The 15867-nt window shown below is 47.7% G+C and overlaps 1 protein-coding gene across 2 annotated transcripts in view; it reads right to left on the bottom strand.

Annotated features, from left to right (window-relative positions):
* Positions 1–12665: 12665 nt before the first annotated feature.
* Positions 12666–15867, bottom strand: part of CLEC2L (C-type lectin domain family 2 member L) — a 20609-nt gene continuing 17407 nt past the window's right edge. For both annotated transcript variants that reach the window (XM_025380444.1, XM_025380445.1), the window contains 2 exons: positions 15092–15192; positions 12666–13001 (listed from right to left, as the gene is read on the bottom strand). In XM_025380444.1, the coding sequence (XP_025236229.1) occupies positions 12890–13001; positions 15092–15192 (213 nt within the window). In that variant the 3' untranslated portion in view covers positions 12666–12889. The remainder of the gene's footprint in view (positions 13002–15091; positions 15193–15867) is intronic.

Below are 15867 nucleotides of genomic sequence, written 5' to 3'. Positions count from 1 at the left end.
GGCTCAAGCCTGTAATCCCAGCACTTTGGGAGGCCGAGACGGGCGGATCACGAGGTCAGGAGATCGAGACCATCCTGGCTAACACGGTGAAACCCCGTCTCTACTAAAAAATACAAAAAACTAGCCGGGCGAGGTGGCGGGCGCCTGTAGTCCCAGCTACTCAGGAGGCTGAGGCAGGAGAATGGTCTAAACCCGGGAGGCGGAGCTTGCAGTGAGCTGAGATCCGGCCACTGCACCCCAGCCTGGGCGACAGAGCAAGACTCTGTCTCAAAAAAAAAAAAAAAAAAAAAAAGTTAAAAAAAAATACAACAAAACACAAGATTGTATAATATGAAACACCATATAATAAAAATATTGAAAAGGGAGAAGTAAAACTGTCTTCATTCAGAGAAAACATGATTGCATACAAAATCCTAACCAATCTACATAAAAACCTACTAGAGCTAGCAAGCCAATCTGGCAAAGTTACAGTATAAAAAGTCAGTGTACAAAAATCATTTGCACTTCTTTATCCTAGCAACCAACAATTGGAATATTAAATTTTAAAAACAATACCATCTGTGATAGCAACAAAAATAAAAAATATTTAAGGATAAATTTAACAAAATATATGTAAAAGCTTATCCTTAAAACTTGTAACACATTGCTAAAAGAAAATTTTTAAAATTGTAAATTAATCCAGAGAGCCACCTCTTTCATTGATTGAAATACTCATTGTTAAAATTACCTCTCTAAACTGATTTATAGATTCAATGCAATCTCAATCAAAATCCTAGACTTTCTTTTTTAGAATTGACAAACTGATGACAAAAATGTATGTGAAAAATTAAAGAACCCAAAGAAGAGTCAAAACAATTTTGAAAAAGAATGAAGTATAATATTGTTGTAAAGATAAACAAATAAATTAATGAAACAAAACAGAGAGTATGAAAGTAAATCCAGGCTGAGGAAGGCAGATCGCTTGAGCTCAGTAGTTCAAGACAAGCCTGGGCAACAAAGTGAGATCCTACATCTACCAAAAACACAAAAAATTAGCTGGGCATGGCGGCACATGCTTGTAAGCCCAGCTACCTGGGAGGCTGAGGCACAAGAATCACTTGAATCTGGGAGGTGGAAGTTGCAGTGAGTGGAGATCATGCCACTGCACTCTAACGTGGGTGAAGAGCCAGACCCTGTCTCGAAAAAAAAAAAAAAAAGAAAGAAAATAAATCCACACTTACAGGGTCAATTCATTTCAACTAACACACCAAAGCATTTCAATGGCAAATAGAAAGTTTCTTCAACAAACGGCTATCTATATGGAAAAACTGGCTGTCTATATGGGAAAAAAAGGAACTTTGATCCATACCTCACAACATATACAATGACCAATTCAAGATAGATCATAAACCTAAGTGCAGAACTTAAAACTATTGAGCTTCTAGAATATATAACAGAAAAGTATCCACAATCTTGGATAGGCAAAGATTCCCTAGGACATAAAAAAGCAAGATGTGCAAAAGAAAAAACTAACAAAATTTGACTGTATCAAAATTAAACTCTTCTGTTCATCAAACATCATCATTTAAAAAATGAATAGATAAGTTGCAGACTGGGAGAAAATGTTCACATACATATACCTTGGAAAGAAATGTATCCAGAATATTGCATAAGTTCACAGCTCCTATGAATCAAGAATAAAAAGACAAACAACCCAGTTTTTAAAAATAAGTGAAATTTCTGAACTTTCCCTTCACAATGGAAGATAGACAAATGGCCAATAAGCAAATAGAAAAGTACTCAACAGTGCTATTCATCAGAAAAAATGTAAATTAAAAGAATAACGAGACACCTCTACATACCCTGTGGAGCCGACAACAGTATTTGGAGCAAATGAAACTCTGATTCTTTGCTGATGGGAGTGTAAAATGGAACAGCCACTTTGGAAATTGATCTGACAACTTCCTATAAAGTTCCTATGAACACCCTATGACCCAGCAATTCTACTTCTAGGCATTTATTCAAGAGAAATGAACACATACATACATAAATACACTTCTAAAAGAATGTTCATGATAGATTTTTCTTTTACACTTTATTAGTCCGTTTTCATGCTGCTGATAAACACATACCTGAGACTGGGCAATTTACAAAAGAAAGAGGTTTGTGAGACTCACAGTTCCACATGGCTGGGGAGGCCTCGGGGAGGCCTCACAATCATGGCAGAAGGCAAGGAGGAGCAAGTCACATCTTACATGGACAGCAGCAGGCGGAGACAGCTTGTGCAGAGAAACTCCCGTTTTTAAAACCATCAGACATCATGAGACCCATTTACTATCACGAGAATAGCACGGGAAAGACATGCCCCCGTGATTCAATCATCTCCTACCAGGTCCCTCTCACAACACGTGGGAATTATGGGAGCTAAAAGATGAGATTTGGGTGGGGATACAGAGCCAAACCATATCATTCCACTCCTGGCCCCTCCCAAATCTCATATCTTCACATTTCAAAACCAATCATGCCTTCCCAACTGTCCTCCCAAAGTCTCAACTCATTTCAGCATTAATTCAAAAGTCCACATTCCAAAGTCTCATCCAAGACAATGCAAATCCCTTCCGTCTATGAGCCTGTAAAATCAAAACCAAGCTAGTTACTTCCTAGATACAATGGGGTAACAGGCATCAGGTAAATACAGCCATTCAAAATGGGAGAAATTGGCCAAAACAAAGGGGCTACAGGCCCCAGCCAAGTCCAAAATCCAGTAGGGCAAATCTTAAAGCTCCAAAATGATCTCCTTTGACTCCAGGTCATGCTTATGCAAGAGGTGGGTTCCCATGGTCTTGGGCAGCTCTGCCCCTGTGGCTTTGCAGGGTGTGGCCTCCCTCCTGGCTGCTTTCACAGGCTGGCATTGATTGTCTGTGGGTTTTCCAGGCGAGCAGTGCACGCTGTCGGTGGATCTACCATTCTGGGGTCTGGAAGACGGTGGCCCTCTTCGCAAAGCTCCACTAGGTGGTGCCCCAGTAGGGACTCTGTGTGGAGGTTCTGACCCCACATTTCTCTTCCACACTGCCCTAACAGAAGTTCTCCATGAGCGCCGCCTTCCCCCACAGCAGCAAACTTCTGCCTGGGCATCCAGGCATTTCCATACATCTTCTGAAATCTAGGAGGAGGTTCCCAAACCCCTATTCTTGACTTCCGTGCACTCCCAGGCTAACACCACGTGGAAGCTGCTAAGGCTTTGGGGTTGCACCCTCTGAAGCCACGACCCAAGCTCTACATTGACCCCTCTCAGCCACAGCTAGAGCAGCTGGGATGTAGGCCACCAAGTCCCTAGGCTGCACACAGCACAGGAACCCTGGGCTCATGAAATCATTTTCTCCTAGGCCTCTGGGTCTGTGATGGGAGGGGCTGCCTGAAGACCTCTGACATGCCCTGGAGACATTTTCCCCATTGTCTTGATGATCAACATTCTGCTCCTTCTTACTTACGCAAATTTCTGCAGTCAACTTGAATTTCTCCCCAGAAAATGGGTTTTTCTTTTCTATCACATTGTCAGGCTACAAATTTTCCAAACTTTTATGCTCTGCTTCCCTTGTAAAATGGAATGCCTTTAACAGCATCCAAGTAACGTCTTGAATGCTTTGCTCCTTAGAAATTTCTTCTGCCAGATACCCTAAATCATCTCTCTCAAATTCAAAGTTCCACAAATCGCTAGGGTAGGGCAAAATGCCACTGGTCTCTTTGCTAAAACATAACAAGAGTCACCTTTGCTCCAGTTCCCAACAAGTTCCTCATCTCCATCTGAGACCACCTCAGCCTGGATTTTATTGTCCATATCACTATCAGCATTTTGGTCAAAGCCATTCAACAAGTCTCTAGGAAGTTCCAGACTTTTTCACATTTTCCTCTCTTCTTCTGAGCCTCCAAACTGTTCCAATCTCTGCCTGTTACCCAGTTCCAAAGTCACTTCCACATTTTTGGGTATCTTTTCAGTAACACCCCACTCTACCAGTACCAATTTACTGAATTAGTCCATTTTCACACTGCTGATAAATACACATACCTGAGACTGGGCAATTTGCAAAAGAAAGAGGTTTATTGGACTCACAGTTCCACGTGGCTCAGGAGGTCTCACAATCAAGGCAGCCGGCAAGGAGGAGCAAGTCATGTCTTACATGGATGGCAGCAGGCAAAGAGAGAGCTTGTGCAGGGAAACTTCCATTTTTAAAACCATTGGATCTTGTGAGACCCATTCACCATCATGAGAACAGCACAGGAAAGACCCACCCCCATGATTCAGGCATCTCCCACCGGGTCCCTCCCACAACATGTGGGAATTATGGGAGCTACAAGATGAAATTCGGGTGGGGACATAGAGCCAAACCATATCATTCATGATAGCTAAAAATTGGAAACAACCCAAGTGACATCAAAGGAGAAAAGATTAAAGAAATAATATATCCATACAGTGGAATACAACTAAAAAAGTAGAATACACTACTAATATATGCAATAATATGCATGAATGTCAAAAATATTATAGTGACTGAACAAAGAGAAACACTCAAGAGCACGTATTGTGAGAGTCCAGTCAAAACTAATCTATAGTGAAAGATATTGTAACAGTGGTTGCCTTAAGGAGTGGGGACTGACTTGGAAGGAACATGAGCAAGCTTTCTGGAATGATGGTAATGTTCTGAAAATTGATAAGAATGTGGACTTTATGAGTGTATGCAATTGTCAAAACTCATTAAAGTGTACATAAGATCTATGCATTTCCATGTATGTAACTATACCTCAAAAAATAAGTATTATAAGACATAGGAAGAAGCAGGAAAATAAATAATCAATATAAGCAGTAGAAGAAATAATCAGTAGAAACAGACCCATAGGTATCAGCAGGCAAAGACTTTAAAATAAACATTATATCTCTGCAGGAGCACTAAAAATAAAATAAAATAAAATAACTATTACGAATATGTTAAAGAAAAAGAAAAAATATATTTGGTTAATAAAAGGATAGATAATTTGAGCAGAGAAATGGAAACTGTAAAAGAACCAAGAGGAAATTGAAGAATTGAAAAGTACATTATCTAAAATGTACTTTGAAAAATTTTTATCTATTGAAAAATCTACAGCAAACTAGACACAGCAGAAGAAAGTACCACTTAACTCAAAGATTTGTCAGTAGAAAACATTCAAACTGGCTAGGCATGGTGGCTCACACCTATAATCCCAGAACTTTGGGAGGCCGAGGCAGAAAAATTGCTTGAGCCCAGGAGTTCAAGACCAGCCTGGACAATGTAAGGAGAGTGTGTTCTACAGTAAATTTAAAATGAGCAGGGCATGGTGGTACATGCCTCTAGTCCCAGATACTTGGGAGGCTGAGGCAGAAGAATCACTTGAGCCTGGGAGGTCAAGGTTGCAGTGAGCTATGATTACACAACTGTACTCCAGCCTGGGTGACAGAGTGATATCCTGTCTCTAAAAAAAAAAAAGAAGGAAAAAAAAAAGTATATATATATATACACACACACACAAATGCATACACACACATATATAACAGCCCTAATTGGAATCTTGGAAGGAGAGAAGAAACAGACAAGTATAGCAGAAAAAAATGTTTAAAGAGATAAAGGTGGAGACTTTTTCAAAATTGATGAAAGACATACACTCAAAAAATCAAGAATTTCACTCCACACAACATACAGCTAGACTCTATTTCTCAGCCTTCCATGACCAGTCTGGCCAATAAATGTAGGCAGAAGTTTTGTGTGCCACCTCTAGATCCGGCCCTTGTCTAACATAGGTTAAGATATACCACAGCAACAAACTCAAAATCTCAGAGCCTTTATTTCTCACTTAAACAGTCCAAGCCAGTCAGGAGCGGTGGCTCATGCCTGTAATCCCAGCACTCTGAGAGGTCAAGTTGGGTAGATCACTGGAGGTCAAGAGTTCAAAACCAGCCTGACCAACATGGTGACATCCCGTCACTACTAAAAATACAAAAATTAGCCGGACATGGTGGCAGCTGCCTGTAATCCCACCTACTTGGGAAGAAGCTGAGGCAGGAGAATCGCTTGAACCAGGAGGCAGAGGTTGCAGTGAGCTGAGCTCGCACCACTTCACTCCAGCCTGGGTAACAAAGCGAGATTCTACCTCAAAACAAACCAAAAAACCAATCCAAGCAACTCTCCAGGAAACCTGTTCCCCACATATTGGCTTAGCATCCCAGGATGCTTCCGTATTATGGAACCTCCAAATCAATCACTACAATGGGGAGGGAAAATATGAAGCAGACATTGGTTCTTAAATGCTTCCACCTAAAAATGGCATGTGTCACTTTTCCTTGGTAAAAGCAAGTCACATGGACACTTAACTTCAAGAGGCCAGGAAATATAGTCCTTCCACCTGCCTGGAGACAAAGAAAAGTGACAAATATTAGTGCAGGGCAGTCATATCTATCACACCCCTTAATGCACATCTTGCGTGAATGGCTCCTAGTTGGAGCCAAGTGGTTCCTATCATTGACCCACGTTAGTCTGTGGTGTGAGCAAGAAATACAGTTATCCCTCTGTATCCATGAGGGATTGGCTCCAGGATCCCCCATAGATACCAAAATTCACGGATTCTCAATTCTCTTATATAAAATGGCATATGACCTATGCATGTCCTCTCATACACTTTAAGTAATCTCTGAATTACTTATAATACCTAATACAATGTAAATGCTATGCAAATAATTGTGGGTTTTGTTTTTGTTTTTTAGACAGAGTCTCGCTCTGTGGCGTGCAGTGGCGCGATCTTGGTTCACTGCAGCCTCCACCTCCCGGGTTCAAGCAACTCTCCTGCCTCAGCCTCCCAAGGAACTGGGGTTACAGGCATGTGCCACCATGCCCAGCTAATTTTCGCATTTTTAGTAGAGACAGGGTTTCGCCATGTTGCCCAGGCTGGTCTCAAACTCCTGACCTCAAGTGATCCAGCTGTCTTGGCCTCCCAAAGTGCTAGGATTACAGGCCCGAGCCACTGCAAATAATTGCTATATTGTATTCTTTTATTGTTTGTTTTTCAAATAGTTTCAATCCATGGTTGGTTGAACCCAGGGATGCAGAACCCGCAGATGTGAAGGGCCAGCCTCTGAAATTTGGGCATTAGTAGAGAAGCTAGCACAATGCTTTGCACAACACCTAGTCCATAACAAGCTCTTAATTAATGTTGTTATTGTTATTCCAATTTATTGCTACTCTTCTTCCAGGTATTGCTATTCCAATTTCGTCTTAGTTGTATATTTATCTGCTGAAAAGGGTCTGTCCTCAAAACCACAGGACCCTAATAGATATCCTAAGTGGCTGGCATCTCATTTATCTTTTTCTCAAAACCATCTGCAAGTTTCCTACTTTGTGGGCAGCTGAATTGGAAATATGGGTTTCTAGGATCACAGACAGCATGGCGTAAAGAAAAGAGCATTTGAACTAGGAGGCAAGATCAGTTTAATTCAACACACATTTATGGAGCACCTTCTGTATGTACCAGGTGCTAGGGCCACAGAGAAGTGTGAGACTGGATCCCTGCTCTCTAGGAGCTCACACCTCTGCATGAATGATGGACTAGTAAACAATTCAACAAAACATGACACGTGCAATAATGAATATAAACCAGAACAGGAGAGCCACACGGCCGGAGTGATGTGACTTAGGATGTGTTACTTAACTGCCCTGGGCCTCATGGATAGTGAGATGGGGTAGATCATTTCTAGCTCCTGAAATACTAACATTTACAATTCTCAAAGCCCTGTGAAGTCAGCAGGGCAACTATTATTCCAACTTTATAGACAGATGGAAAGCCTAAGGTCAGAGAGGTTTCATATGGCAGCCGGAGTTACACAACTGCTTGCTGGTAGAACCAGACCCAGATCCAGGCAGGCCTTGGGAGCTGTGTAGAGTGCGTCCACTCCAGGCTGCCTTGGCAGAGAGTGGGGAATCTCTGATGGGCGTGGCAAGGGGCTTTCTTGTTGCTCCCAATTTGAATCCCATACTTACAGTTTGGAGCTGGCCACAGACCAAGAAGAAAGAGGCAGGTACCTCTCCACCCGCTCCTGATGCAAGCACTCAGCAGAGAGTGGGCATTTCTGAAAACCAGGTCACCTCTCACAGAACAACACAGTGATATGATATGGACAGGACTTTCCCAGCCATCACAGGACCCTTCAAATGCCGACCCCAGTTACTGATGATGACATTCCTGGGCCTGGCTTCCTCTCAGCCGTCTCCTCGTCACTGGGCTTAGCGTGTGATGTGAAGGACACTCGGGAGATGAAGGCAGCTTTCCCTCAGCACCCCTGGACTTTTGGGCCACCCCACCCTCAACCCGTCCAGCATGTGCACGCTTAGAGAATATGAATGAGCTCATTTAACATAAGCAAGGAGTTCGTATTGGCTGTGCTTCTGAAATCATGCCATGCCACCAAAGCCAAAAAGATGAGGCTCTGGACAATAGCCAGCCATCGCTACCTCCCACCATGGCAAATAGTTCACAGATGACACTCCAGGCGATCTGATTATCATACACAGCAATTTTTGAGCATCTGCTATGTGTACTACAAAGAGACCAACAATGGAGTCCCTGCCATCTCGGGGCCACTGTGGAGAGGCGTATCAACAGATGACAGGAGTGGTCAGATGACATAAAGAGAAGAGTCACAAGATGACAAGCCACACAGACACAGGGTCATGTAAGAGCCTCAGTCTTAAGAGGCAGAGACGTTGGGCAAAGGGAGTGGTCACGAGTGCTGTTGCTGCCAGGGAGGCATTCCAGGGAGGCTGGAGCTGGACCTTAAAGGAAGAGAAGGACAGAAGTCATTCTTCACATCACGCACTCTCCATGGGTAATTCACATGAATGTCGTGTAATGAAGATAAAGGCATCCAGAAAAAGAATCGCCCGTGGGCATATAGATTTCCTTTCCCAGGGTGGCCCCTTCTCAGCCACTGGCACACACAAACACTTCCTACCCTTCCTCCCCAGAGCTGGCCAGCGCAGCAGGCAGCTCGCCTGCCACACATGCAGCTGCCCGAGGGCGCTGTGGGGATGGGTCTGGGTTCAAATTCTGACTTTGCCACCCCCCAACAAATCCTGGCTTTGCCACCTCCCAACTGTGTACTATGGGGCAAGTCCTGTAGCCGATGAGCTGGGCTGATCATTCTGACCTGGCAGGGCTATGAGGAAGATGCATACAACACTAGTTAATCCTCTAGGACAGCACCAAATGCTACCACCCAGTCAAGCTTCTTAAAAAGTCTTTCCTAGGGCCGGGCGCAGTGGCTCATGCCTATGATCCCAGCACTTTGGGAGGCCGAGGCAGGAAGATCACCTGAAGTCAGGAGTTTAAGACCGGCCTGGCCAACATGGCAAAACCCTATCTCTACTAAAAATATAAAAATTAGTCAGGCATGGTGGCACGTGCCTGGAATCCCAGCTACTCGGGAGGCTGAGGAAGGAGAATCGCTTGAACTCGAGAGGCGGAGGTTGCAGTGAGCTGAGGTCATACCACTGCACTCCAGCCCGGGCAACAGAGCAAGACTCCCTTTCCAAAAAAAAATAACTAATAGGCTGGGCGCGGTGGCTCACGCCTGTTATTCCAACACTTTGGGAGGCCAAGGTGGGCAGATTAAGAGGTTGGGAGTTTGAGACCAGCCTAACCAACATGGTGAAACCCCTGTCTCTACTAAAAATACAAAAAATTAGCTGGGTGTGGTGATGCACACCTGTAGTCCCAGTTACTCGGGAGGCTGAGGCAGGAGAATTGCTGGAACCTGGGAGGCAGAGGTTGCAGTGAGCCAAGATCACGCCACTGCCTGGGTGACAGAGTGAGACTCTGTCTCAAATAATAATAATAATAAATGAATTACTTAATTTAATGAAATAAAGTCTCTTCTGGGTATCCTCCATCACGAAGTGCATCTGTGGGTGGCTGTGTGTGTGCTCTGGCTTCTACAAGCCCCCTGCCTACTGGGATTAGGGCTCAACCCTGCCTAGGGAGCACCTTCCCCAGCTCTGAGCTCCAAGGCCAGTCACCTCAAAAAGGAAAAATCTGCCCCAGGGGATGAGGAGTGAGACTTGGAGATATGTGGTCCTATAGACCCTCCTGGCTGAAGAAGCCATGAACCCTGGGGATCAGAAAAAAGTGGCATGTCTGCCCTCAGTGCTGTCGCCTCTAGCTGCTGAGAGCACAGCACAGAGTGCCAAGGCTCTGCAAACTGAGCCTGATTCAGCCCACAAAGGGGACAGGGGCGGCCTGGCTGGTCTGTAACCTTTGGAAGGATTTTCGACATTTCTGAAGTTGGGTGTGCCAGTGTTTTGTTTTTATCTTGTACTTCCTTCATTGGTAGAAAACAGATTGAAAAAAATCTTAAAACATTGATGACCCTGGATCAGGGCACATGCTCTCCCAAACTGATTTAGAATTGTTGCATGGTCCCAGGGCAAATCTAAAGTTAAAAGACCTTATTTGCCACTAGGTTTTAGAAGCTGCAGGCAGCGGGTTTTGGATCATTTAATAAAAAATAAAACCCAGGTCAGATGCAGTGGCTCACATCTGTAATCCCAGCACCTTGGGAGGCCGAGGCAGGCAGATCACCTGTCAGGAGTTCAAGACCAGCCTGGCCAACATGGTCAACCCTGTCTCTACTAAAAATACAAAAATTAGCCAGGCATGGTGGCACTCACCTGTAGTCCCAGCTACTCGGGAGGCTGAGGCAGGAGAATCGCTTGAACCCAGGAGGCAGAGGTTGCAGTGAGCCGAGATTGCACCACTGCACTCCAGCCTGGGCGATAGAGTGAGACTCTTTCTCGGAAAAACAAATAAATAATAAAATAAAATAAAACCCAAAAGGCACAGGTTACCCATTCTGTGTCCTCTCACATTGCTTCCCTGAACCCACAGGGCTGGAGGAAAGCAGGGCTCTGAAGCCCTCGGTCATGTGGTTCTCAGGACCCTGGCAAGGTAGTTTACTCACCTTTGGCAGCATGACCTGCCTCCAGTATTTCTGCGAGAATTAAGGGAGCTGCCATACGTAAAGCAAACACTACTGAGGCTTTGAACCTCGCTGTCTTTGAGGGGTGGATACTGGTGAGAAACACAGGCTTATACGTAACTGAGAACAGGTGGGAGTGTGGGACTCCCACCCGAGAAGCGGCAGCAGCTGACCACTTCCTCAACCCTCAACCCCTCACAGCCACCCCTACAGGCCCACCACCACCAGCTGAATTCCCTTAAGTACTTTATTGTATACTCAGATCCCCCAACTGGCTTCCCAGTGACAGCACAATATAAAACCACAAACCACCTGTATTTTACAAAGTATCTGGAAAGCATGCCGAAAATGTAACAAACCCAAGTTGGAGGTTTTGTCTGAAGACTATAAAACCAGTACTAGGACTGCGCAGAGCACAGCAGGACCTGGTTTCTCTCTCCGAGCTATTTTCTGAAAATGGGCCAGGACCCAAATGCACACACTGGGCTCCCAGGCAGGCTACCCACATCTCATTCATCTGGGAACATCAGGAGGCCAGAGAGGCCCGGGATCCACTGCAGTTTGGTGCTGGAGCCTCAAGTGTGTGCGGAGGAGAGTGTGGAGCCCCTACAGGCCCGAGGGCACTGCCTGCCAACCCCATGCCCCCACCACATCCTCCCCAAGCAGATCAAGGGGGATAGGAAGAGGCCATAAGACCTTCACAAACTCTTTTCCAGCTCAATGTGAACACTACTTAATCTTCCCGTTCACTTCATTCCATCCTGCCCCAATGCAGAATAAACCATCCCTTGAGTGTGTTCCAGAATGTTCTAGCACTTTCTGAGCTGTTTCCTCTGCTTCTTGTGTGCTTCTTGGGGGATAAGGCCATAGATCCCCCATGCCTGGTGTGGTGTCTGGCTTGTGGTAGGTGTGAATAAACATTTGTCATCTTGAGGTGACTAGCAATGAAGGAGCTGGAATGGCCACCTAAGAATACCTTAAAGGCTTAGCAACATGAAATGATGCCCTGAGGCCAGAAGGTGCGTTTTTTCATCCTCACACACCGCTATCTGCTGCACTAGAACAGGTGAATTTTGTGGTGGTCCCCACAGACTGGCACCCAGAGATGTGCCCCTCGCTATCCCTCCCCAAGCTCTGACTCTGGAACAAATGGCAGCAGACTTCTCTGGACACGAGTTATTAACTCTTTATTCCGTTAGTGACCAATACAAAGCACCACGGACACAGCAGGGGCCCTGCCCGAGAACCTAGGCAAGGCAAAGAAGGGGGACGCAGGGGACCTCTGGGGCCCAGGGCTGGCCTGGCCTAGGTGAGGGGGAAGCTTTCCCAGCCTGCCTCCGCCGGCAGCCATGAGAGAAACCACTGGGGAAGTGGGACTACTGAGTGAACAGTCAAACCACCTGTCAATGCTCCTCCTTCCCCAGAGCACCAGGGGTGCAGTGAGGAGAGGGCTTCTAGGGGGCCAGAGAGAGATCTGTGGGGTGGCTCAGGGTGGACACTGAGCTTCAGAGGGGACAGTGTGTGTGCGTGCGTGTGCGTATGCATGTGTGTGCATGCGTGTGCGTGTGCGTGCGTGCGTGTATGCGTCTGTGTGTGCACGTGCGTGTGCGTATGCGTGTGTGTGTGCGTAGGTGGGCAGATGCCTACACTACTTAGCATATGGGATTTAACTGCTGAGCCACATGACCTGCCTGGAGACAAAGGAGGCCAGGAACCAGGGACTCAGAGCGCCAGGGCCTGGGAGAGGGGCCTGGGGCAGAGGCCACCCACCCCACTGCTTGGTCTTGCAGAGGGCAGGTGGCTCCGCTGGAGCAGGTCTCGGGCAGACACCTCCCACAGGCCTGGGGGGAGGGGCCACCTTTGGCCCCACCCACCTCACGTATAGGCCATCTTGCTGCACACCCAGGGCCGGGTCATCAGACACTCCGTCGACACCAGCCTGGTGGGCTCCACGAAGACACACTCCCCTGGACCTGCGATGGTGAACCTGTGGCCAGGAGAGAAGACCAGGCATTTATGATCTGGGACATTCAGCCCAAAACCCAGTGGCAGGGGGGGCCATGGAGGCCCTGAGGCCTATCCCTCCCTCACTTCATCACTGGAGCTGCCTCCTAGGACATTTGTGCTGACAGACTGTTCTAGCTTGGCATCCCATTGTCTTCCTACTCTGTGCACCGTAGCTTCAGCCACCCCAGCACGCCGCTCAGACACGTCCTGGACACACACACACTTTCCCATTCTCCATGTCCTTGCAGGGTTGGCTCACAGGTCCCAGGCTCCATGACACCCAGTTCAGGGCCACTCTCTGCCCACCCTACCTCCCCACAGTCCCCTGCCTGCTCTGTGGGGCACTCCCACAGCCCCCTGGGGCCTCTACCTGTCTGTCCACACAGGTCCCCAAAGCAGTCAGCTCCTGAGCAGCGAGCTCTGTGTCCTCTCATCTTGGTCCCCTGCAATGCGCAGAGTCAAGCACACAGTAGGAGCTCCGCAGAGCTAGCTGAAGTCAGCTACCCCTCACAGGTTAGGGGCAGGCGGCAATAACCCCAATATGGGCTAACTGAGGCTGTGTTGCCCAGGAACTCATTGACATCACACACAGATGTGTGCGGTGGGAAGATTCCCCCCTACCTAAAATCACCCCTTTCCAGCCTCAGAGGTTTCTTCTTAACCTTAGTTGTTCACCCAGACCTCCGATCCCTGCCAAGGTTGGAGGTAGACCCTCACAACAGAGGGCATTGGAAGGACCCCAAGAAGGAGTGCAAGGGAAAGAACCTCTGCAGCGTCTGAGAAATGTGGCCAAAGGCCCCTTGGTTGCCAGGTGGTCAGGATGCCACAGACCCCAACCTGCAGGGCTCTGAGAGCAAGAAGCTTCCAGAAAGGCAGGGAGAGGGGTGGAAAGTGCAAGACCTGCTCAGCCACTCTGAGAGCAGACCTGAGAGGGGGACAGGAAAGTGGGTGAGAAACGGAAGGGGCACTGAGGCCAGAGTAAGGGGCAAAAATGAAGAGTGCTTGAGATAAGGAAAAGGAGGAGGAGGGGAAGCATCATGAATGCCCCTGCCTCCAGGACTGCCATGGGCGTGACTGCCTAAGCCACCCTCAGGTGGGAGGGCAGCTGATGGCCACCTCTGGCAACCAGGAGGATCCGAGGGTCTCAGACGCCCTTCTGCTTTAGCCCTTGCCTTGGGGACGCTCACATGTCATCATCATCGGGTTAGGAGCTGTGTTCCCCACCCTACCCCCTGCCCTCCCGCTGGCACCTCAGAGCCTATTCCTCTAGCCACAGGGTCTGTTCTGAGGGTCCCACTCCCCTGTATGCACCTCCCTGCATTTCTCTAGGCCTAGACCACTCCTTTCCCCACGCCCCACACAGTCCCCACTGTACTGCCACAGCCACACATCTGCCACCCACTCCACCCATGACCATCACCCCCACACCACACACCAGACCCTGCATCACACACTCATTTCCACACCACGTGAGTCTTACAAAACCACCACGGCACACGCCACCACCTCAGCAGTGCCCCCTCCATCAAGAGATGCGTTCGCCAGGAAAATGTGGCCTAGAACACTTCCGGGTCCCTGCCTTCACATCCCCTTTCTTCCACAGCTACGGTGCTTAGGTGCCAAGTGGCTGCCCAGGACGAAGGCGCGTCTCCCATCCTCCCTTGCGGCCAGGTGCTGCCATGTGACTAAGTTCTGGCCAATGGGGTGAGGCCATCCAGGGCCCTCCCTCCCGTTCGCTGTCCCGTTGGGGCTGAATGGGATGTGGTTGTGCCAGAGTGGAGCTGAGGAGCGCCAGGCTGCATAGATCGGGGACTCAAGGGTGGAGAGACCCTGGGAAGCTCCAATGGCTTCACAGGGCAGAGCCACCAAGCCAGGCTGGACTTTTGTGAGAGAGGGAGAAGTACAGGCATTTTCATGACTGGGTCTCTGGCGCACGCTGCGGGACCCCGAGACTAGTATCTCTGGCTAGCACAAAACCAAGGGTTTCTCTCTTCGGGAGCTGTGTCCAGGGGGTGAGTCAGGCCTTTCTCAGTCTAAGCTCGGTGGCCAGAAGATGAAGCCCCAGCTCACGTGTCTGGATCAAACGGGTCCCCGTTGACCCAGTGGAATTCGTCCCCAACTCTGCGTAGTCCAATCCAGGGCTCCCTCCGCGTGAACTTGAACATAAATTCCTGCACCGAGGAAAGAGGGACACCTCAGGGTCAGATGCGGTCTCCTGTCACATCCCAAGACAAACCTCAGCTTGGAAGATACTGGCTCTCGGGAGGTACAGACGCCAAGCGAGTGACTGCTGTCTCGCTGCATCCCGAAAGGGAGGAGCTAGGCTTAGAGGGTCCTCCGCAGTCACACTGCCAGAGTTCGGCTCTGAGCTGCTCGCTGACCTCACAGCAATTGCCTCCGACCGCTTGAAAGGGACCCTGGCTCTGTGTGCACACCCACTGGCCAGGAAGGCCGTACAGGGCTTGCCCTCCTAGCTCAGCAGGCCAGCATTCCTGATTTGCAGGAAGCTTGGGGATTGCCCACTGGATGGAGGATCTGGGACAAATCTCAATGCTCAGGTTGGTTGTCCTACCTGCAAATTTCTGGGACTTTCCCTGCAGACTGGGGATATCATACTGTGTATCAAAGGCAAACAGAAGTGATTTTTAGATTATCTTCTATTTTGGTTAACACCACTGTTAACCTCAAAATCCAAAACAGCCAATAGACTCCATTAATTGTATTTCTTTCATGTTTCTGTTGCTAAAACTGTTTTGGATGTTAAATGAGAGACCATATCCTGATTTGGATGTTTAGAAAATGACAACGTGTTTTTACATTTCACAATGCATTTATAATTTGTAATT

This window comes from Theropithecus gelada, chromosome 3 (genome assembly GCF_003255815.1).
Source record: "Theropithecus gelada isolate Dixy chromosome 3, Tgel_1.0, whole genome shotgun sequence".
NCBI lineage: Eukaryota > Metazoa > Chordata > Mammalia > Primates > Cercopithecidae > Theropithecus > Theropithecus gelada.
Note: the sequence above shows the minus strand (reverse complement) of the source record. Positions and strands in the feature narration are given on the sequence as shown.